Genomic DNA, 24,567 nt, shown 5'->3' with positions numbered 1-24,567 from the left:
CAGAAGGCATTAAGCCCCAGATCCCTTCCTCACTCCATCTAGCTGAGGCAATGCCTCTTCTCCACTTAGGTAGAAATGGAAGGTTTATTCTCTAGAGGTGGTATAATCAGGCTGTTCGGGCTGAAGAGTGCCAAGCATAGTTGAGAGCCTGTATCTGTACCGAAATTAGGGGAAACAGGTGAGAAATATGCAAATGGCATTGGGCATGCGACACCTCTTCCCACCTCCCCCTGCTTCTTTCTCCCCTGGACCCTGGTCTCTCTACCCTCCAGCAGGAGGCTCAGAACCTGAGTAGGACAGAGGAATTTAATGAAGGGTTCTGCATAGATGGCCCCAGGAGATCACCTTTCCATAAAGACAAAGCCTGTGGGCTCCACCCATGCACCTGTCCATTAGCATCTTAGTCCCCCAGTCTTATACAGGAGCAAACCATCAAGGGTAACCTGACGTCTGAAAAACAAACAAACAAAGAATCTACTGAGAAAGAATGAGACCAAGACACACAAAAGCTCAGTAGGAACAGTGTAGGAGGGGAACCAAGCGTCCTTGAAAAACTAACGTTTTCAAGAGATAGAATAATCCATGAGACAAGATCAAGAAACTTTAAAAGGAACGTTCACAGAACAAAAAAAGAGCTCTTGAATTTATAAAAATGAACACTACAGCCGCAATTAGAAATGCAATAGAAGGGTTGGAAGAGAAAGTTGAGGAACTGGAGAAAGTAGAAGAAGACAAAATAAAACCAACCATGCCCATGAGCAGACCAAAAAAACTAAAGATATAGAATAAAAGAGAAAAAAGGTATTTTTTTAAAATTGTAGAGGGCCAGTCCAGGAGATCTAATACCTAAATAATAAGTTCCAGAGAACAGGGGGGAGAAAGAAAGAAAGAGAGAGAAAAAGAAAGAAAGGAAGGAAGGAAGGAAGGAAGAAAGGAAAAGAAAGAAAGAAAGAAAGAAAGAAAAAGAAAGAAAGAAAGAAAGAAAGAAAGAAAGAAAGAAAGAAAGAAAGAAAGAAAGAGAAAGAAAGAAAGAAAAAAAAAAGAAATCCATCAACAAAATAATTGAAGAGAATTTCCCAGCACTGAAGGACACGGGTTCCCAGATTAACCTCAGGTACAATGGAGTAAATTAGACCCATACCAAAGAAATGAGTGAAATTTTATAATGAAATTTTAGAACGCTGTGAACAAAAGGAAGATCCTACCAACTTCCAGAGAGAGGAAAAAAGGTCACAGACAAAAGATCAGGAATCAGTCTGGCATTGGGCTTCTTAATGGAAATTCAAAATTGCAGAGGGAGAGTGATTTTGGTTAATTCCTTGCCCGGGGCGCCTGGGTGGCTCAGTCAGTTAAGTGTCTGCCTTTGGGTCGGGTCATGGTCCCGGGGTCCTGGGATCGAGCCCCATGTTGGGCTCCCTGCTCGGCAGGAAGCCTGCTTCTCCCTCTGCCACTCACCCCACTCGTGCTCACTCTTTCTCTCTCTCAAATAAATAAATACTCTTTTTTTTTTTTAAAGTTTAATTCCTCACCCAATCAAACCACCCAGCAATTGTGATGGTAGGTTCAGATGTGCCAAGTCTCAAAAAATTTACCTCCCAGGCAACCTTTCTCGGGAAGCTCCTGATGGATGTGCTTGACCAAAAACGAGGTAGTAAACCAAGAAAAAGGAAACTGGGGAATATGCGGAGACAATCTCCCTTCATGGGAGAGAGGCGAAGGGGGTCTTTGGCAGTTATTAACTTCAGGAAAGACAATAAGAAAGAAAAGGCAAAAGAACCCAGAAGGAGATCCTTCCAGCACAGCTGGCCCCCTGAGGGCCGGTCATCCGGAAGAACCACATGGCTGTGTGCTTGCACCTCGGCGGCCAGGACCCCCGGCGTCCCCGTGTGGCTGTGACAGAGACTGGGGTACCTCGTGTGTACTGCCATGAAGTGCTGTTAGGGGGAGGGGAGGCACAGTGAATGCGGCTAAGTAACAGCTCCGTCACGGTCACTCCCATCAAGACGACTTTCCACAATGAACACATGGCTGACGGAAGCCTTTGGGAACTGCGTAATCTGGCCCCAAATCATATAAAGCAAAAAGTGCAGGAAGTAAGAGAACAAGAAGAATTAATAAAGATGCAGTATAGGGGTGCCTGGGTGGTGCAGTCGGTTAAGCGTCCAACTCTTGATGATTTCCACTCAGGTCGCGATCTCAGGGTCGTGAGATCGAGCTCTGCGTCGAGCTCTGTGCTCAGTGTGGGGTCTGCTCAAGATTCTCTCCCTCCTCCGCTCCCCTATAAATAAAGCACGTGCTCTTGCTCTCTAAAAAATAAAATAAAATAGACCCATCTTTTCGAATACCTATTGAAAAATCATCCAAAGAATAAAGTTCGATAATTTTTTTTTCAATTAGAGGCTGTACTTCAACAAGTTCTCCATACTCTGCACTAAAATAAAAACCTAATAATGAGAGTTGAAATAGACAATGAAATGCCAACTCCCCGGGAACTTAAAAACTCTCCTAAAGCAAATGACAGTGTCTGCAACAATTGACCCCAAACAGCCAGGAGCTACCCAATAACCAGGAGGGTCAGGTTAGGACCAACCAGAGAAAAGCCAACTATGTTCCCCGGGCCAAGCACACAGGGTGCCCCAGGCTGCAGCCCTGGCAGGACATGCCCGCAGCTGCCCCCTCCAGCCTCTACCGAGCCCAAGCGATGCAGCGACCCCCTCCCCAGAGCAAGCCCTGGCTGAGGAGCCCCTGCTTGCTTTCCTTTGGATCCCGTTGTTTACCTGCACAACATACACAGTGTTGGTGGGCTTGCAAGTTCAAGTTCACAGATGAAGAGCAGAATATTCAACAGCCTTGGACACTTGTTTTGGAACTTAGGGAAACAGTGTTCAGATCATACTGCATACCCACACGAAAATGACTATCAGATGCACCAAAGGTTCCGATGTACAAAATCAAAGTACGGAAATAATAGAAGGAAGTACCCGTTGATTGCTTGGCACAACGATCCCCTGAGGAAGGCAAGGCTGGCTGGACTATGGCTCATAGGGGAGGAGGCTCAGGGCCAGCAAGGTGAGAGCCAGGATCTGAACCCAAGCTCGACTCCTGGTTCAAAGGGCAAATGCTGCTGGCGGGTGAGAATGGGGGTGTCTACGAGACCTTCCACTTCAGGAGTGCCTGGCTTCTTGTAAACCGCATGCTGTCAGATGGACCTTGTCGGCCGAGCCCCTGGGAAGAGGGTGCCCAGCGGCAGGGACCTTCCTGGAGGCAGTGTGGGCGGGGCTGTGGCCCCACTGGAGGGGGACAGCTTACCTGTTGGGCTGGAAGCCCAGGCTGTTCAGCATGTGTGCCTGGTCCAGGTCTTTTGGGAAGCCGTGCAGCACCCACCCTTTCTGAATGCTGTCCTGCTGGCTCAGGCGCTGGCTCAGCACCTTCATGATGATGCTGTCAGGGACTGCAGAGAAAGGAGGGCAAATGGTCACTCTGTCATCCTGGGCACCGCTCCTGACCCAACAGGGGTCTGAGGAGCCGCAGGGGTCTGCGGCCCATGGGTTTCCTAACGCCCTTGACTCTGGATGGAACTGGTGAAGAGTAGGGTTTAGGTGGACGAGGCTGCGGGTGCACAGGTCCCTCTAAGGTCCCAGCAATTGGAGGAACGTGGCTGCCTGAGAAGGGAAAAGCATTGGGTGACCTTGACCTTGATCTTGATCTTGACCCTTCCCCGACCTTGACAAGATCCCATGCCCATCAGCCGCCAGGGTAGTTCCCAGCCCTCCAGCAATATGGGAACAGTCCCCGTCCCCCCAGGATCCAGTTTTTGCAGCATACCAGGCCCCGAGGGGAAGGTTTAGCTTTCTTCAAATGGAACCGTGTTGGTGCCCCAGGTGCTCTCCGCTAATTTGCAACACACAAGCAACACTTGCTTCCCTCCTTCCTCTAGTTCTCCCCTCCATGGTGTCTAGAATCAAATCTCAAGAATTACAGCTCTAGTTATAACCAGAGACTATGATACAGTCTCATGGAAGATGAAATATCGAGAAGCCCCTTATTTACATTACCACAATTGACATTTTCCTGAAATTTATACCTCTCTTCTCAGACTCATTAAATGTCCTATGTTGCTGATGTACTGCGTTTTAGCAATTTGCACTGCATTTCCTGCACTTTGCAGTCATTTTTCAAGAAATACTTGGTAAATATTACTAGTGTTTGCTATAGATGTGGCCCCAACAAGCTGGTTTCCTAGAGTTGCAATGAGGGTGTTTGGCGGCTTCTCTGGAGAGGCCCCGTCCCCCTCCTACCAGCCACCCACAGGCTGGGCAAGTGGCTCTGGTACACACGTATGAAACCTTCCCAAAGGCCCCCAGGCCACAGCCACATGAACACAGGGGTAAGAGCTGCAGAAACAGCTGCTTTCCTCCATGGCCATGATGTGCTGGTTACCCCCTTGTCACCAAAGGACCATCAACTTTATTCTGAGCGAGTCCCATTTCCCTGAATTTGTTCTTTCTCACATTTTTCAGCCTTTCTTCACCAGTCTCGAGGAAAGAGTAGAAAAGGGCTTTTGCTCTAATGAGAACATCTGGCTCCCTAAAATGAGCGAGAAGTGGATGCAGCTGATCCTGTTTCTTCCCCTCTTAGACACGCTGTGACTCCCCAGTGCTGGGAGAATATGAGCAGTCACCCTCCCCATGGCCAGCAGCCCCTGCAGTCTCTGACTCCTGCCTCCCTCCCAGTCCTGGTTCCGCCCCAACCCCCTTTGACACTCTGAACTTCAGTCTCTTCTGCAAACTGGGAAGGTGGGTGGGCATGCTCTGGGCAGGGGGCAAGGAGAGGGGGCTACAGAAGGATTTGTGATATGGCTGCTTTCATAAGCAGTCCTTAGAATAAAACCCAGAAAACTCACCACTTAGTTTCCCTGGATTCCTTTCTCAGGGCAAGTGTGAGCTGAGAACCTGGTGGTTCAGTGGACTCTGCTTAGCAGCAGCAGGACCTCCCTGAACCTTGGTGTCCTCCTCTGTAACACCTGCCTCACTGGCTATTGTGAGGCCGGTAGATGAACTCATTCAAGATGCCAGATCCATTAGAAGTCTTCCTCTGGGGCGGGGAGGGTATGCTTTTAGTCCCTTCCCAAAGTTTATCCAGATTCCCATCACATGGCTAGGATGAAGCCTTTGGCAAGAATATGTGACCCTTAAATTTCAAACTTTTCAGATTTAAATTTAAAAAATCCAACACCTGAGCTTAAATCTGACTTTAGGAGAGTGCTGTAGGTTTTAAATGGGCTTGCCTATGGAGAAGGATATCCCCTAGGTAATGAGCTTGCCGACCAGTGATACCCTGGGTGATTAAGGCCTCAGTTGAGTGGGGGTGAGGGCTGGATTGGGCCAATATTTGTTTCTCCAACAGTCAGGTCCTATTGGAAAGCAAGCTGTGCTCCAGGGAGACCTGAGCTGCTGACCTGCAGCCTGCTCGGGGCAACAGGGGGCTGCTTGTAAGGCTCGTAGCCCTGGAGATTCACAGAGGGAAGGCCCTGGAAGGTCATCCCTTTGACCTCTCTCATTTCAAAGTTGAGAAACCAAGGCCTAAAAAGGTCGCGGCTTAAGAGACCTCCACTGGAGAGAAACGTGACTCGAGGGAAGAATGGAAAACCAGATGGAAACACAAGGAGACTTTTTGTGGGGGTTGGAGGCGGGGGGGGGGGTAGTTTGCAAAGATTTCTAGAGGGAATTTCCCAATTTGCATTAAAAGTTAAAATGTATGGGCACCTGGGTGGCTCTGTCGGTTGAGTGTCTTGACTCTCGATTTCAGCTCAGGTCATGATCTCAGGGTCGTGAGATCGAGCCCCATGTTGGGCGCAGAGTCTGCTTGAGAGTCTCTCTCTCCCTCTGCCTCTCCCCCCAACTCACATTCTCTCTCTAAATAAATGAATAAATAAAATCTTGAAAAAAATTTTTAAAGGAATTTAAAATGTACATGCCTTTTGACCCAGCAGTCGCATTTATAAGAACTCACACCTAAGATCTAATAGCACAAACAGGAAGAGGCGTGAGCACGAAGATGTCCATCTCAATGTCACTTTCAGTGGTGATGATCAGAAACAATGTACAATGTCCGTTAGCAGGAGACAGGTTAAATAAAGGATGGTACGTCTGTGCAATGGGATATGATGCACCCTTCAACAAACCATTTCTACACATACTAACTTGGAAAGAGGCTTCTGACAGAAGATCAGGGGAAAGGGCAAGTCAACATACTGTGTGTATGATATGGTCTAATTTAAATATATACAGACACACACGTACACACACCCACACATATACACACTCCACACACACGAGAGAGTGGAGAGGCCCCTCTTACACGCTATGAATCAGACCCGATCTCTCACAGAGCTCAGAGCCCTGGAGTCCAGAGAGGCAGGGACCCAAGCCAGTCTTGGGTCAATGAGCTTGCTGACTGGTGATACTCTGGGTGGTTGAGGCCTCAATTGTGTGAGGGTGAGGGCTGGATTGGGCCAATATTTGTTTTGGCCCAGCTGGAAAGGCAGAGGACTCAGGAGACGCAGGAAGTGCTGAGAGCTCCAAGGAGGGGAAGACACACATTTCCAGGAAGAAGGGGGAATGCACACTGATTCCGACTGAGCCCTTCTTTTCAGGAGTCAGGGAAACCCAGACCCTCAAGTCAGCACTTCTCAGAAGGGCTCACCATAATTTCAAACCGCTAATTATTGGTGCCTATTTTTCTGCTGCCTGTGTCCCCACCTTCACCCCACCCCCTGAGAGCAGAGACCCCAGTAAAGTCAGGCACTGTGGAGAAAGGGGAGCCGTCTTACACTGCTGGTGGGAATGCAAGCCGGTGCAGCCACTCTGGAAAACAGTGTGGAGGTTCCTCAAAAGGTTAAAAATAGAGCAACCCTACAATCTAGCAATTGCCCTACTGGGTATTTACCCCAAAGATACAAATGTGGTGATCTGAAGGGTACCTGCACCCCGATGCTTATAGCAGCAATGTCCACAATAGCCAAACTATGGAAAGAGCCAAGATGTCCATCAACAGATGAATGGATAAAGAAGATGTGGTGTATATATATATATATATATATACACACACAGTGGAATATTACACAGCCATCAAAAAATGAAATCTGACCATTTGCAACCACGTGAATGGAACTAGGGAGTATTATGCTAAGCAAAATAAGTCAATCAGAGAAAGAATTATCATATGATCTCACTCATATGTGGAATTTAAGAAACAAACCAGATGAGCATAGGGGAAGGGAAGGAAAAATAATATAAGATGAAATCAGAAAGGGAGACAAACCATAAGAGAATCTTAATCATGGGAAACAAACTGAGGGTTGCTGGAGGGGAGGGGGTGGGGGATGGGGTAACTGGGTGATTGATGTACTGAGCACTGGGTACTGTACGCAACTGATGAATCACTGAACTCTATCCCTGAAACTAACAATACACTATACGTTAATTAATTGAATTTAAATAAAATAAAATAAAATTTAAAAAATAAAGTCAGGCACTGTGCCAGCACACGGCAGTTACTTAATAAACACTCTGAATGAATAAATGAATGGATGATGATTGCAGGAGTGAGTGAATGGTACCATTTCCAAAACCAGAAGGCTCTCTGGTCCCTTCCGTGTCTGTTGTGGAATGAGGGATTGTCCTTCGGAGCACAGAACCAGGTCTCAAGGCAAGGGGAGACCACTACAGCCAGCTCTCAGCCATCCCTTTGGGCTACAGCATGACCCACCCACGGATCAAGCAGGCAGTCCCAAGAATGTGAGCTGATGTCTGGGCTATTTCAAAATAAAATCCTGTCAGGGGACGTGGAGGGGGGCCTTCCAGGTGGGTTCAGACACAGCAAGGTGGCATGAGCTTGGGTGGGTTCATGGAACTGGGATGGGTCCCTGTAGCTTCCTTTTTTATTCTCTACTTTTCACGCATGTTTAAAGGCTTCCATTTAAAAAGTGGGGTTTTGTTTAAAGGAAATTATTTAAATGCCTACAGGAGGTTGGAATGGCCACTGTGAAAGACTGTCTGAAAGGGACAAAGGATGCAATCTCCCTGGAAGGCCATACTTGCCCCCATTAGTGGCTCTCACTTTGGGGACCAGGGTGTGCTGGAGGGAGCCTCCCCCGCATTACTACACCAGCTCCCTAGAGGCTCTGCCCAGAAGCATCGCAGCAGCAGGCTATTTGCCCAGATCAGCCCTTCTTGGGTAATCCGGGAAAGTTGCTCAGACTCCACCCCCCCACCCCCCCCCCACCCCCGTTTCCCACAAGGCCGGTAGGCTCTGCCCGTCAATCCGGAGGAGCTTTCGGCTTTCAGAGGGTCCCAGCATGGACAGATCTGCATAACACGAAGGGTCTCCTCTGCAGAGATGACCATGGTACTCCCCCAGCGGGGGCTGGGGAACGCAGCCAGCAGATGAAACAAAACATGGCCGCCTCTGGACACTGCCTCCCAGGCCTCTGGCCTCCCTCGACCTGAGCAGCCTCCCGTGGCTGGGCTGGGCAGGCCCGGGATGAGGGGGTGAAGCCCGCACACCCCACCTCCAGCGCCTTTCCCGGGCCCACCCCTGCGCCCCAGGGCCCCGGACCTTTGTTTGGCTGCTGCCTTTCTTTTCCTGAAGGGTATTGACTCGTTTTCCCAAACCCTCAAGACCTGACCAGCCAGTTCAGCAAAAAGGCAGCTTTTCAGAACAGATCTCACTGGCTGTGTTCTGCTGCAAGTTTAAAGTCTCCTTGATAATTGCGGTCCATTTACCCTTTATCCTCATCTCAGACAGAGACTTTTAGCGTGGTCTAAAGTCTTCCTCCACTGAGTCAGGTGCCTCAGGCTTGATTTCTGGGCTTGACAGTTAACATCTCACCCTGCGTGTAAGCTACTGCCGAGGGCTACCTCTCCGGAAGGTCCTGTCAACCCTAAATTTAGCAAAGTGCAAGATATGAATATCCCATTATTTCATAAGGCCACACCACATGGTTTCAGGGTGTTGTTGTTTTGTTTTGTTTTCCTGAAGATCTTCCATAAAAGACGGCAGCTCTCACACTGACCTCGAGGTTATTAAAATCTCCATCCATGTATTCCCTGCCGGCTGTGTGTGCTTGGCACAGGGGTTGATGGGGAGTCATGGGCACAGATGAGCGGCTCCCCTGCCCCGCATGGGTCCTACCGGTCCCCCACCACTCTATTCAGGACACTGGGCCCACCCTCTGTCTTGAAAGGAAGGCTGTGTTGTTAAAAACCCAGCCCAGTCAAGCTCCCTCTCGCACATCAATCCCGACAGGAGAAAGTGGCAATTGAGGAGGGGCACCCATGAGATGCCCGGAAGGATGGACTCTTCTCCCCCGGCTGGGGGTCTGACGTCTGCCATCCTCAGAGAGCTGCTGAGTGGGAGTCAGGGAGGGCCTGGGCAGAGCACCTAGGCCAGTTCAAGATTTTCCAGGGGAAACTGGAGCCGAGCAGGGGCAGAAGCGGCTGGCTGGCTCCAGGCCCAGCTCAGTCTGCGCCCTCCTGCTGCGCCACACTGCCCCCTGCTGTCCACGCCCTTGCATTCCTGCACTCGTGGGCCGGTGAGAGCCCGGACCTGGGACTCTGCTGGAGGGGAAGGCACCAGGGGGCCAGGGCTGCTGGAGCTGACCCTAAAAGGCCAGGGCCAAAAAGTGGAGAAAAGGAAGTTGCTCCCTCAGGGCTTATAAGGAAAAAAGACCTGAGATTGATGGATATGCCCAGAAGAAGCTCTTTTTTTTTTTTTTTTTAAGATTTTATTTATTTATTCATGAGAGACAGAGAGAGAGAGAGGGGCAGAGGGAGAAGCGGCTCCCAAGGAGCAGGGAGCCCGATGCGGGACTCAATCCCAGGACCCTGGGATCATGACCTGAGCCAAAGGCAGACGCTTAACCATCTGAGCCACCCAGGCGCCCACCCAGAAGAAGCTCTTTACCCTCCTTGCCACCAGGGCAGATCAGAAAGAGCTGAGTGCCTCATCACTCGCCCTACACACTGCAGGCACACATCCTTACACCCACGCTCAGAAACCCACTTCTTTCTACCACACACACCCCTACATGCACCCTACACACAAACACCTACAGAGACACGCACTCTCATACCCATGTACTCACCGGCAACACTCCTACACTGCCCACACACCTAGGACACACCCCACACCTACACTATATACACGGTACCCCATTACACACACGTTTCCACACACACCTATATGTACCCCGTGCCCAGCACGTACACCCTGTACCCTACACCTGTCTACACCCAGTACATGACACACCACCCACCCTGGCCTACAAACACACCCCACAACCACGCCGTAGCTTCTTTCCCTCTTCAACCCCCCCCTTGAAATCGAGGTAAAGGCGACATTCAGCTGTCAGCATTCACTGAAGACTCAGAATGTGCTTCTCTTCCCCCTTCCTGACATCCCAACTCCTGCATCCTGCTAGTGCCGAAGGGGGCGGGTGGAGGGGGGAGGTCTTGGAAAGGACCAGCACTGTGAAGGAGAAAGGGCTGCGTGTATTTCTGTTTTTCGTTTCCAGCTCATACGAAGGCTTGAAAGAAACGGGGCTCCCACCCCCCACACCCATTTCTTGGCCCAGGACGTGGGTCCCTCTAGTCCCCCAAATCACTGTCACTGTAATTCAGCAAAACTAAACTACCATTTCCGGCTGACCTTTGCCCCCCACCCACGGTACTGATTCCTGGCGGCTGAGGCCTGCAAGCCCCCCTTGCTGCCACCACCACACGGAAAATCAGAGCCTCTGAGAAAGACCCGCAGCTCCAACCCCACCAGGACCCGGGCCAGGTGGTCCGTTAGTGATGCCATTTGTTTATTATTTACTGCCACCTGCTGGCCGATCATGGAAGCTGTGCCCAAAGTGAGCACTTAAAATGATAAAACAGGACCTTTCTAAACCCTGCACGGGGAAATAATGAGGAGAAACCGGATTGTTCGAATTGTTCACACCCTGCAAGTGTTCAGCAGGGAGCAGGCCCACCGGATAGTTTGCCTCCTTGGTAAACACAGGTCGCTTGCTCCGGACAATCTCTTGTCTTGGTGGGCACAAGATGGAACAGACATCTAAGACTCTTTAGGTTCCCAAAGTCCGTATCCTAACATCTACACTGCTTAACAACAGCATTTAAAGTTGCTTGGCAGACACTGATGCCAGGAAATAACAAATTTTTTAATATTGGATTTTTTTTTTCGGGTCCGGAGAACTACATTAGCCCTGGGGCTCTTACCAATTAGGAGGATATTGCACACCGCTCATCCGTCGAAGGACGGCTGCCCCCCTTTCTATCACTCCCCTCTCTGTCTACTTGGGTGAAAAGCAAAGGCAAGATGCGGGTGCCCACACCCCACAGGTGCATCATGGCTGAGAGGCAGAGCCTCCCACAGTGCACACTCAGTTTGTCTACTGAGGTTGTAGATGAGAAAAAAAAGACCATTTAAAAATAGACATTCCTCTATAAATAAATGGTGCTTCACTTAGCAAATTAATAGGACTTTTAGAAAATGCTCACTTAGGCACACTGTGAACCCGTTTTTCTGGGATGGAAAAGATATGGCGGCACATTAACTAACAAGCATGCGAGCTTGGCTCTGTCCTAAGCATGTATTTGTTTGAATATAAGTACTAATTCATGTGACCTTCCTAATAGCCCCATTTCACAGATTAGCAAACTGAAGCCCAGAGAGAAGTAGTAACTTGCCCAAGGCCACACAGCTAATAGCTGAGGGAGCCCGGATTTAAACCCAGGCAATCTTGCTAAAGCTAGGACATTTGCTCAATCTCTGTGCTCTCTACCTGCCTCTCAGGGGAAAGAGCAGCGTGGATTCTGCCCTCCACTCTGTGTTTCTCTCACAGTGTGCCCTTGGCTGAGTCGCTTTACCTCCCAGCTGGGGTTTCTTCCTCTTTAAAACAGAATGGGACTCTAAGGTCTCTGAGCTATCTGCAAGCCCCTACGTGGCATGTGAAGACACGCTACCACCCAGCTCCTGAGGATCTAGAAGGCTGTCTGTCTACTGCACATAGTCCCAAGAGGCAGCCAATCCTGACAAGCCACAACGCTCACCTCAAGCCTCCCCGAGTGTGGCAGACTAGGGATGCCCACTCCTCCCATTGAGAGGTAGGCTCTAATACTCTCCTCTTGAACTTGGGCTGGTCTCATTGACTAGCCTGACAAACAGAATCAGGTGGAAGCTCATTCTGAGACCTCTAGGGCTGGGTCATAAGAAGCCCCGTAGCTTACCCCACCCTCCACCCCTACCCTGGGCTCCCTGGGATGCTCGTTCTAGGAGAAGCCAGTCAGCACACAAAAGGGCTGACCAACCGAAGGCTGCCATGCCTTGAGGAAGCCGAGGCTGGCTGTGTGAAGAGGCTGCGTGGAGACAGATGCCTGACCAGCCCCAGCAGCTCCAAGGGTCCCATTCCAGGCACCAGGCACGGGACGGAGGAATCTGCCTTGGACATACCAGCTCCAGCAGGTGCAGGGAGCAGAACCAAGGGACCAAGGTGACACCAGAGCCAAGACCCTGCCCAGTCAGCTACAGCCAGTCAAGCCACACCAATGAAGGTCCAAGTCAGCACCGAGTGGAGTCAAGCCTTCCCTGAAATCCTCATCCACGAAATCAAAAGCGCAATAAAAGTCATCATTTTATGCCATTAAATTGTCGGGCAGCTGCCAATAGGTAACTGGAGCAGCAGAGGTATGGCAAGCTGGGCCTTCGCCAGGTCCTGTTGCCCAAAGAATACCCAAAACCCACCAAGAAACAGACGTGTGTAGCCATGGATCTTGCTCCTACCACCATTGCCATCAATGGTAGGGGCGATGGCAACTATTATCACTATTGATATGAATACTGAGTAGCTATCATTATTAATAGTAAGTATCCAGCAGAGACGCAAGTTCATTCACACAGCCAGCAAACCCATGGCTTTGATGCTGTGGAAAGCTCACCCTACAGATGAGGGCACTGTGGCTCTGAGTGGCTTGTCCAAGTTCACGCAGCTGGGAAGCCGCAGGGTCTGAACTGGAATCAAGTGGTGGGAGTCCTGAGGCCTGAACCCGAGGCGGCCCCCCTGACCATCTAGGAGGGGCCGTGGCTGACCACTTTTTTGGAAGCCAGTCAGCTTGCCGGCTGCCTTCTGTCACCTGCTCTCCCCTTTGTTCCTGCAGATGAATGGGGTCTCACCTAAATGGAAATGCAGGAAGAGAAGCTTTTGGGCGTCATGCCATCCAGGGTCAAGTGCTGTGTGCTCCCTCATTCATTCGTTTGTTCACTTGTTCATTCATTCATTCATAAACGTTAGCTAAGCTCCTACTATGCTGGTGCTGGGGATTCAGGAGCAAACCACTGGCTAGGCCGACAGAGCCTGAGCAAAAACACACAGTGTGAGGAGCTGGGGGTACAGACACTGGGGTAGACGAGGGCCATCTTACCTCCCCATCGCCTAGGCATGACCAGAGGCAGGGGCTGCAGAGTTCTGGCAGTCAAGATCACAGGGGCTAATTGGATATGTGCACTCAAGGTCTGAGGTGGGAAGTGAGGAGGAGAAAGGCGTCTCTCCCCTCACCTGCTGCCTCCCCTGGACCCCCTAGGACAGTAGGTGGGGGCGGAATAGGTGGCCGCGGGCACTTTCCTTTAGACTCCGTACTCTTCCGTCACCTCTCACCTCCCACCCCTCTGCCCCCGCCCCACCAATCCCCTCTGTACCCACCACCCTTCCACCCCCTTCCCAGCACAGCAGGTAGACAGGTGCAGGGCTGAAGGTGTGGGCCTGGCGCTTTCCTCATCTATCACAGCGGTGCCACGCTCCCTGTGGGGACGCCTCAGCCCGCCTTCTGGCTGACAAACCCCAGCAAGGCTCATGTCCCCGATCTGTTTGGGGGACGTGGTGACTGTCCTAAGTGTAGGACCCACAGAAGGTCACTGGGGCAGCCTCCCCCTGGACACCTCAGGCTCCACTCCACCCGAGGAAAAAGAAGCTCGTGTCAGCTCCCCATCGAGCACATTCCGAGGGAAAGGGGTCTCTAGCTGCACCTGCCTCGGGGTGGGGAGGGGAGCGGGGGTGAGCAGCCGCCCAGATGGCTGCATTGGGAGACCTCCTGGCTGGAGAAGGCTGGGGCCTCTGGGCCTGGCCTGTCGCAGACGATTTCACAGCTGAGTGGGTTGGAAGCCACCGGGGCTGCCCGTGGAGGAGAAACACTTCCAGAAGCTCTAGTCAGCGTGAGAAGGACACCATGCACCTCTGGGCTCACCTTAGACTTCGCAGAAATGTCTGGGTTTTGTTTCATTGCATTTTGTAATCTGGATGCCCGGCACATAGCAGGCACTGGATGAACACTCAGCTCAGCAAAAACATCTGTGGCTGTCCCTCTGGTGACACAGGTGGGTGGTAAGAATGGCACTGGACAAGCCCCACCCTTGGTGGGGAGAGAGGTTTCGTTGAAAGGATGCATGAGTGAGTAAAGAGCCCCTCGCTGCCTTAGTTTCCCCACTGGATTGGCCATTGAACAAAAAGCTTTTCAACCTTTCAGTGACAAACCTTTTGATGACACCCTGGCAGAACTTTGTTTTAATAACGTAGAGAGCCAATGCACCCTTCTGCGACAAAAATCTCGTTTGAAAAAACAAGGAGCCGGACCCTCTGGGGGCACGAACCTCTTGGTAAACAGGAGCGCTGACCCCCTTTCTGGAACCGTCCTCACCAACGGGCCCTCTGGCTTCTGAATGCCACCGCCACTTTGAGACCTGCTGGTCTGTTGGGCTATCTCAGCCATGGCTTCCTCTCAGGCTGAAAAAGGCTCCTACCTCGTTTCCATAAGGAAATCTTTGTAGCAGTCCCAGCGGAGAAGTCAAAAGTTTGACTTGAAAAAAGGAGCTACTTCAAAAGCATTGTCAGATTGAGGTGAGGGTTCCTTTAAAATGCATAAATTACAGGGGGTGCCCATTAATCAACCTATAGGCAGCCCCCCTCCCCAGCCCCCTGCGGGAGAGCTCTGGGTGGGGGTGCTGCAGGGTGCCACATCCGGGGGAAGTGAAGCGAATAAAATACATGCTGAATAAAAGAGTAAATTAATGTGTTTATTACTTACTGCCTGGACCGCATGCATGCATGCGTGTGTGTGTGTAGAAAAATGAAAGAAAAATGTAGAGGTTTTTTTTCAATAATAAAAAGGGAGTTGCACTGCGGGGCCCCTAAAGCTTGTGAAAAATTAAACTCGACGGATTCAAACTGTCCTATTTCCACTTCAAAAGAGATGAGGCACTGAGCTCTTCCCAACTTGTCTTCAAACGCCCAGCACCCTAGAAAGTTTCTTTAAAAAAATAAAGGCTCCTGTTCCCCCAAGCACTGTACCGGTTACTGTACCCACCGTCTCTTCCTCTTCTAATTATACCCCTGTGAGTCTATTAATCAACTGGTAAATTATTTAGAGAGCCGCGCGCTGTCTTGAGCCGGTACAAACACGCGGCGCGCAAAGCCCTGCTGCATCCGGGCAGAGGTCCCTCGGGGTCCCGCCTCCGCCCGCCGCCCGCCCAGGCTGTGCCGAGCAAAACAAGCAATCCGGTGCCGCTTACCGACTCAGACGGGAAGATTTACTTTGTCTTTCAACTCGGCAACTCCTTGCAAGTTTGTAACAAAAGAGAAAAGCTGGTCTATTGTCGAATCTTTAGTGTGCATTTAGTGCTGAGAATATTAATTCCCCCTAAAAAGGGCGGCAGGCAGCTCGGCGGACCTCTGATCTGCGGCCCCTGGGAGGCGGATGCATGGAAGGCTCCGGAAGCGCTCGTGATCATGCCAATTTGGGGCTGGTGTGGCTGGTGTGTGTTACGGGGGCTGCGTTTGCTGTGGCGAGGGTTCGTGGCCGGAAAGGGTGCAAATGAGCCTCAAATTGCCCCCCAAATCTCCCGCCTCCGCTTGGGTTCGCTCAGGCCAGGAGGGAGCCTCTCCAGACAGCGGTGTTTAGGAAAGAGGAGGGCGTGTGGGAGGGGGCACAGGGAACACTGGCTAATGATCTGTCTTCCCCATTACTTTTCCGCCGCATAGGGACCGGCACTCTTCGGGGAAAGTTATTACGCCAATTAAACAGCTGTTTTCTCACCTGGAAGTCCCTGTTTGCCTGGCGTGTGCACCAAGGAGTTTGGGCCTTCAGGGAACTGAACTGCTCTAGCTGCTGGGGGTGCCAGCCTGGTGGGTTGGTGACAGAGGTGACGGGACTTAGGAGCCCACTGTAATTTGGCCGGCAGGCCGGCGGGCAGGGGTTGGAAGGCACAGCTCTGTGCCTCTCCTGGAGAGCCTCCTAGAGTCTGCCTCAAATGCCACCACTGGGGACGCACCCGCACCGGCAGTCCCCTGACCTGACAATCCCAACACGTTCTGAGGGCAATTCGGTTGGATCAAGGCGAACATCTCACACATTTAGGGCAAAGACTGAAGGCAGCAAGGACAAGATACGCCTTTGGCTGTTTCTACTATCATCCCCGGGTAGCTGTGCTCTAGAGAAAGCCCAAGCAACGCTGGAGAAAGGAAACGATTATCAGAGCCAGGGTAGAAGGCAGCCCTTCTGAACAGAAGAGACGGTCGCGTACCACTAATTCGCCCTAGCAATCTGGAAGGAGGTCGGATCTCCCACCACCAGCCTCTGGACCATGAGTTCTGGCTGAAATACCTGAGGGAAGGGATAAAAATAAAGCAGTGCAGACTTCTTGCTGATGGCCCGAGTCGAGGCCGGGAGGAAGGCTGGTTTCCATGTGAAGTGAAAACTGGAGAACCAGACCGTCCAATGGGCAAAGACAGAACAGGTGCCTTCCTTGTGACACTCTAGGCCTCCAGAATGAGGAAATCCCACCTTCCACAAGACCCCTTCATAGGAATGAAACCCCAGGGAAGGAGCTGAGCACCTCATGTTAGAGGTGGTGACCATTGTGAGTCACCACTGCTTTAGGCAGAGTTGAGATCTCGGGGCTCCTTTGCCTGATTTTGGGGAGAAAAAGAACATCAGCACACGTCGGCATTGTACACACTGGCATCTAATTTTAAATGGTATATAAACAGCTGAGAACTGATTTTTTTCCAAAACCCCAGAATAGTTTTTATTTGTTTCGTACCCACGTGAAAGTGACAGGAGCTTCCCGGCAGCTAAGCCTGCATGATTTAAGGCCCAGACCCATGTGCTGTGCGCAGCCCAAACTCCCGTTGCCTGTAATGGAGGTTGCCTGCATACATAAAGAACACGGCGTGCAGAACCCTGGGGAATAAATTTGTTCTGTTCGCTGCAGCTAGAGTCGGGATGAGTTTAGGAGGTCAGACCTATATATTTCAAAGTCCGGGACACAGAGGAAGCATCTCCCCAACTTCTGTCCACGGTGCGGTCGCCAAGAGCCTAGGATCAAGAGATTTAGGATGGGCTATGATGGGCCCTGGAGCCCTCTGCCCAGTAAATGTGGAAAGATGGGAAAACAACAGTTATTAATTTTGCTGCTGATTCCAAAGAAGGAGGTGTTGGCAGCACCTGTGAGGATGGAAGAGAACATAACTAAGTCTGCAGAGGTTGCGACTGGGACATAACATCATGAGGCCCCGCGGGGGGGACTAAGAGGAAGTGGCTCCATTGGGGGGAAAGATGACATCTGGATCTATTCTGCTGCGCTGGCGATGGTGGTGACGGTGACCGTGAGGGTGGCCGAGATGCACCACAATCACAAAGCTGCGAGTCTCTGGGGCTTGCAGCTCCAAGGTGAGCAGAGAGAGGGCAAGAGCCCGTGATGGCAAGGGTCCCAGTGAGAGCCAGGCAGGAGGGCTGGCTTGCAGGCCAGCAGCCAGGGGCACAGGGCAGAGTCCCCAGCATGGGAGGTCTGGTACCCAGAAGGGTACTGCCCAGTATGGGGGGTGGTGAGTGGGTTTCTGCACTGGGGCGGCTACACGGAGGGATGCTCTGGTGGTGGCATCGGCCAGCTCTGCCCAGGGTGATGGGGCTTCTCAGCCCTGACGAGAACCTCTGCCCCCTTTAGCTGAGCCTCCTGAACCTTCTGGATTTCACATGTGAAAACACATGCAGGGGAGTGGCCAGGCACTCTTCGTGTTCCCAGGAATGCTGCTGGCACCCAGGGCAGAGATATTTGAAGCACGCCTAGGCTTCTGAAGACAGACAACCAACAGGCCCCAAGAACAATGGAGGATCATCACTATCTTGCTCTGCTGGAATTCTGCCAATGGGCTGCAAGTGTTGGGGGGAGGGGGTGCCTTGTTGCTCTCAGTAGGGAGGGGACACCTTCTGAGCCCAGGGCAGCATCTGGGGGAGGAATTCTGCTCCCCCGCCCTTTGCCCCACTCTTCCCCAGAGAGGAGAGTCATTGGTTGGACTGGCCCCATCCCTCCGGCTCCCATCCTCCAGCTGGCTGGCCCTTGCCCCCAGCGGGGTGGGCTGCCCTCCCCATGCCTGCTTCCACTCAGTTAGGGTTCTTCCTGGGGAAGGTCTGAGGCTGGTCTCCCCATCTCTGCTGTCAGGGTGTGGCCATTTATCAGGAGAAGGGGTCTCCACTGGCTAGTCCCCAGGCCTGGACTGGGAAGCCATGTCAGGAAGGCCAAGTGTGCCCTCACAGCCCTGCCGTGTTTCCATCTGATGCCCCCAGAGAGGTCCGCCTCCCACTGGGCTCAGAACTCGGGGTGCAGGGAGGTGACCTGCACCCAGGGCCCAGATGGGTGATGGACTCGGCCTCAGGGGGCTTCGGCGGGGCTGCCAACTGCAGTGACTGGCAGATAAGCAAGGCCATGGTTGGCTAAGCAGAGCCTCAGTGTTCAGTCTGACCTTCCCTTCAAAACCGAGCTGGGTCAGAATCATTTACATTTTCTTCCTGTTTCAGCTGGTGGCCAAGTGGGTCCCCGCCAGACCTGGGTGGCTCCGGCACCCCTCCTGTGTGAGCCCCGCGCCATGGCTCTCTCAGCAGCTTCTGCATGGCCCATGATGAGACCTCGTTAGTGGCTATGAATGTAAATGCACTCTTTGTTATCCCTGCGAGATCAGGATTAGTGAAACGGCAGAATTTATTGCTTCTGTTAGGAAGATACGGTAGTGGTTGCTGTCGTGTCTTTAATTTTGGGGGAAGCGCAGAAGCACAGAGGGCCAAGTCAACAGCAGGGCGCAGAGGAGACAATGGAGAGCAGAGCCCAGCTTTACAGGGACCGGTGTCTCCAGGCTCCTTTGGAGTCACCAAAGAACCCAAAGCAGAAACCAGTTCCGCCTCTTGCCCACCACTGGAAAGACCCTGGGGTTTATTTTCAGCAGTCGGGGGAGCAAGGGATCTGAAGGTGCCCCTGTGCTGCTGACTGTGGGGACAGAGGAAGGGGCTCTGGGACCCGGAGGGGGCGATGAAGCAGATGCTCCCCAGAGCCTCCGGAGGGCGCGCAGCCACACCTGGAACCCACACCTGGGGGCCAGGACTTCCGACTTCCAGAACGGTCAGGTAACAAAACAGGTGCTGTTTTCAACCACTGAGTCTGTCGCAGCAGCGACAGAAAATGAGAGATGGCAGGGACACGGAAGACAGCATCCAGCGCACCAGGCAGGGACGGCTCTCCCCCTGTGCCCCATTGACCCTATAGCGTCAGGGCTGTTCGCGAGCCTGCGCAGGTACGAGGGGACTCATTACGGTGTTTCTGAGGGAGGGCAAATTTGGAAACCACCTAAATGCTTACTTTTGGTAACTCCTTATTTTGAAAAAAACCCAAAAGGACAGAAAAGCTGCAAGAAGAGCCAGAGCTCCCACGTGCCCTTGCCCGAGATCTGCCGACCGTGAGCGCGGCCTCATCTGTCCGGTCACGGTCTTTCTCTCTGAACCATTACGTGCTTGTTAGTGGGGAGTTAAATTGTCCTCCAGTCCGTGCAGGGGACAATTTTGCAGTAAAAATTAAAATGATATAAATCTGTGAACTTATTATATTCACCCACTTATTCAACAAATGTTCCTTAGGGTGCCAAGGACCAGCGGCGCCCACGCCTGAGAATGGGGAGTGGCAATCGCGGGAAGGAGACAGCTCGGGTGTGTTCGGGCACCGGGACTCTCCGACAGCACGCCTGCCAAAGCCCCGGCTGTGCACACCACGTCCCGCCCTGTGGGAACCCTGCCCGGGAACCTAGGGACTCCCGTCCCCATCTCACCACGGAGAGGCCTCAGGCTCTGACAAGGGCTGCATGGCTCTCACCGGGGCAGCTCCGGGATCCGAACCAGACAGGGTGGCACCGAAGCGCACACTGGCTTTCATTCCTGCCTGGAGCTTCCTGCTTCTACTGCCTTTGCTTTATACCCTCGTGATGGAGGGATGAACAGACTCTCGTCCACCTGCCTCTATGCGGATCACTGTGTCCAAAGGAGCTGACCCCACCTCACCTGAACCTCATGCTGGGGGAATGGAGAATCTTAAAGGGGGCTTGGGAGAGCCAAGCCAGGACACGGTCCCAGGGGGCCCTCAGCTGATGGGTTAGGAGTAAGCTGCCTGTTCTCAGGCTCATCCCCCAAACTGCTCTACCCAGAAAATGGTAGAAGACAACCAACAAGCCCTCTGCTGGGAGGGTGTCCTCATCAAGGCACGCATCGTCTCCACAGGGCAGCTTTTGTTCTGGGTTTTCTCCACAAGGACACGTTCCCAGAAGACCTGGTGACTGCACCGGGGAGTGACAGTGCTTTAGGCAGGAGGGGAAGATATGAGGGTGTGTGCGGCGCCCTGCCCAGGGAGGGAACACCACGTCCGGAGGGGCTCCGATGTGAACTGGCCGTGCAGCCTCAGCAGCCTGGCCCCTTCTCCATGGCTCATCTGTGGGCCCAGGAAACTGACCTAGAACGATCTCACGGGCGCCCTTCCTGGGGCTGACGGAGAACGCTTCCAGACAGTAGATCACAGAGGGGCCTGAAAGGACGATATGGGCCCGCCTCCCTCCTCCAAGCCCCTGAGGACCAGTGGCCACTCAACCCTGGTATCTGCAAAGCTGTCTGAACTTTCTGGCTCTTGACTTCTGCTTAAATCAGAATATTGGCCCATAGTAATTCTGTATGCCCAATAATCAAGGATGTGGGCAGCTGTGTGGCCTCTCCTGGCTCGCAATTTTAAGAGTTCTCACTTACGGAAAGCATACATCCTCGAGAAACAGATATATCCCCAACCTCCAGGGATAACACACCATGGCTACCCTCCCCCGCCCCAGCCCGGCTCGGGGCCCCGGGCCCTGCCGGGGAGCAAAGGCAGAGCCTCTGCTGACAGGAAAGCCCAGTTTCCATTTCCCAGCTACTGTCCCCGGGCCGAGCCCCCCGGTGCCTGGCGAGCCTCATCCGGCACAATCTGCCCCCCGGAGCCCGAGCGGCCATGGCCGTTGAGCAATGTGTGGCCTACCTGCCATCTCCTTCTGAAAATAGGGCTGGATGAGCTCCCCGAATTTTGACTCATCTGCTACAGCCTCTTTCAACAGTTGCCCACAGTGGACTGGAGGAGAGAGGAACAGAAAGGCATCCATTAAATTTTCAACAGAAGGAAGAACCAGAAAAAAAAAGAAGCCCTGGTGCTACCTGCTGGGGGAAAAAAGGTCACTGAGAAACATATAAAAGGGTTTTTCTGAGTGTGGGTGTGTGTCCAAGTGAAAGCAACTATCAAAAAGAACCTGGGGAATAAAAAAGAAGCTGAGGAGGAAGGTGCAGAATGAAAGGAATGCATTTGGCCGAGAAGGGATTAAAATTGGATGGTGCGGGGAGGACACGACGAGACATGCCACCCACGGGCTCCCGCAGGGCCTCACTCAGCCCGGAATCGCGACGCTACCCTGCCCGGAGCCGGGGAGAGCCACCTGTTTGCTCGTGTCCACACCGCTGTTGCGCCGGGGAGGCTGGGGGAGCTCGCTGTCCCCACAGACCTTCCCGTGGGCCAGGCGTTCCCATGGGACACCGGCTATGTTTACAGGAGAGATGGCCGCGCTCATAACTAAGGCAGCTCGCTGGGGTTGCCCGGCCAGTAGCCACCAACCGTCTTCGGATGTATGGCCCATGCAGACAGGAGCCTTTCTCTCGTGAGCCCCATCGGGTCTCCAGACCCCAGCCGTGGCCACCACACGGACACCGGCGAGCCAGAGCTGGTGGCTTGCACAAAGCCAGCCTATGCTGTCCTTGGCGGTGAGCCGCTAAGAGCCCACGCTGGAAGGTTCGGCTACGTTTCCATGACGGGTTGACTGCACAGTCTTGCTTTTCTTAACTTTAAGACCAAGGGGTTTTCTTTATATATTAAAGAAACCAAACACCACTCCTAAAATTAAGGGAAAACGGTGAATGTTTAAGAGCACGACCATCACCAAAGCTTCACCTCTCCAAGTGATGTGCTTGACTCACTGTGTGAAGGACAGCAGTGATCACATTGAAAGTGGCTGGCAGTGCCACTTGCTGAGGGAACAGGGGGGATGATGAAGGCCAGCGGGGACTGAGACCTTTCTACATGCCAAGCACTGTGCTCAGTATGCAAAGGGATGGAGCAACCTGTCCCAGGTCATAGAACCACTAGGCAGCCAAGCTGGGATTCTAACCCATGGCTGTGTGATATCAAACCCACACTTTGCTTCCATTTCTAGCCAGATGTCATATGTACCTTCTGCTATAAAACTGACCAAAATATGTGAAACAACTCTTTTCAGGCACTGGACTCCTCACAGCATGGGGCTGTGACCCTTGAGAGAAGCGGGAGACAGACACCCTGAGTCCCACCTGCCCCCTGGATTTCTATCTACAAGCACTTTTTAAAAAATTTTTTATTGTTATGTTAATCACCATACATTACATCATTAGTTTTTGATGTCCTATAAGCACTTTTTAAACCACAGCACAGCACAGGAGAAGGGGAGACAAACTCAGAACAGTGGGAAGCAAAGACTGGATTGAGAGGTGGGATTTGGGGAACCTGGAATAGAAGAGAGCTGTGCAGAGAAGTAGCTTCAGAAGTCCTCATGGGGACTCACTGGGGTCTTTGGTCAATGCAAAGCTTCACATGTGGTGGGTGAGACTGCCCTCACCCAGGCCCTGCAGAGAAAAGCTCCCTGGAGGCTGTGCAGTGAGGGGGAGGCACACAGTGCAGGGGGTCGTTGATGCACGGACAGCTGGGGAGAGAGGCGGGGCCGGGGCCCGGTCAGCCGAGACTCCGGGTATGAGGGCCCACGCGCCCAAGAGGACACACACTCTGGCGGTACCTGAACAAACACTGAGAGTCAGCCTCCACGGGAATCAAGCTGATCCTGCAGCAAGTTAACTGCCTGTTAGAACTCAACTCTTAACTCAATGTTCTTAAAGCAGAACCATACAATCCAGACTTTCAGCAATGGGGGAACCACAATGTCTAGTATATAATAAAAAACTACTTGAGATGCAAAAATCAATCAATCAGTTGGCGGGGATGTGGAGAAAGGGGAACCCTCCTACACTGTTGGTGGGAATGCAAGCTGGTGCGACCACTCTGGAAAACAGTATGGAGGTTCCTCAAACAGTTGAAAATAGAGGTACCGTAGGATCCAGCAATTGCACTACTGGGTATTTACCAAAAAGATACAAATGTAGGGATCCGAAGGGGTACGTGCACCCTGGTGTTTATAGCAGCAATGTCCACAACAGCGAAACTGTGGAAAGAGCCAAGATGTCCATCGACAGATGAATGGATAAAGAAGATGTGGTATATATACACAATGGAATATTATGCAGCCATCAAAAGGAATGAGATCTTGCCATTTGCAATGACGTGGATGGAACTGGAGGGTGTTATGCTGAGTGAAATAAGTCAATCAGAGAAAGACAAGTATCATATGACCTCACTGATATGAGGAATTCTTAACCTCGGGAAACAAACTGAGTGTTGTTGGAGTGGTGGGGGGTGGGAAGGATGGGGTGGCTGGGTGATAGACAGTGGATAGGGTATGTGCTATGGTGAGCACTGTGAAGTGTGCAAGGCTGTTGAATCACAGATCTGTACTTCTGAAACAGATAATGCAACATATGTTAAGAAAAAAGAAAAAGAAGAAGATAGCAAGAGGGGAAGAATGAAGGGGAGTAAGTCAGAGGGGGAGACGAACCATGACAGACGATGGACTCTGAAAAACAAACTGAGGGTTCTAGAGGGGAGGAGGGTGGGGGGATGGGTTAGCCTGGTGATGGGTATTAAAGAGGGCACGTTCTGCGTGGAGCACTGGGTGTTACGCACAAACAATGAATCATGGAACACTACATCAAGAACTAATGATGTAGGGTATGGTGATTAACATAACAATAAAAAATTTTAAAAAATCAATCAATCAATCAGGAAAGTGTGATCCCTACAAAGAGAGAAAACAGGCTACAGAATCAGATCAAGAGATGACATGGATGTCAGAACAAGCACATGAGAACTACACAACAGCTATTATAAATATGTTTAAAACTGTAAAGGAAAAGACAGTTAAATGAGTGAACAGGTGGGAATCCCAGCAGAGAAATGGAAACTATATGAAAGAACCAGATGCAAATTCTA

General features: G+C 51.8%; 1 protein-coding gene across 3 annotated transcripts in view; it reads right to left on the bottom strand.

The window, feature by feature from the left end:
* AK8 (adenylate kinase 8) overlaps positions 1–24,567 on the bottom strand; it is a 117,896-nt gene that overhangs the window by 43,101 nt on the left and 50,228 nt on the right. For 2 of the 3 annotated variants that reach the window (XM_027614733.2, XM_027614734.2), the window contains 2 exons: positions 21,430–21,519; positions 3,310–3,451 (listed from right to left, as the gene is read on the bottom strand). In XM_027614733.2, the coding sequence (XP_027470534.1) occupies positions 3,310–3,451; positions 21,430–21,519 (232 nt within the window). The remainder of the gene's footprint in view (positions 1–3,309; positions 3,452–21,429; positions 21,520–24,567) is intronic. The other variant, XM_027614735.2, reaches the window with a different exon arrangement.

The sequence above is a fragment of the Zalophus californianus genome, chromosome 13 (genome assembly GCF_009762305.2).
Source record: "Zalophus californianus isolate mZalCal1 chromosome 13, mZalCal1.pri.v2, whole genome shotgun sequence".
Taxonomy (NCBI): domain Eukaryota; kingdom Metazoa; phylum Chordata; class Mammalia; order Carnivora; family Otariidae; genus Zalophus; species Zalophus californianus.
This window is presented reverse-complemented; position numbering and strand designations above follow the sequence as displayed.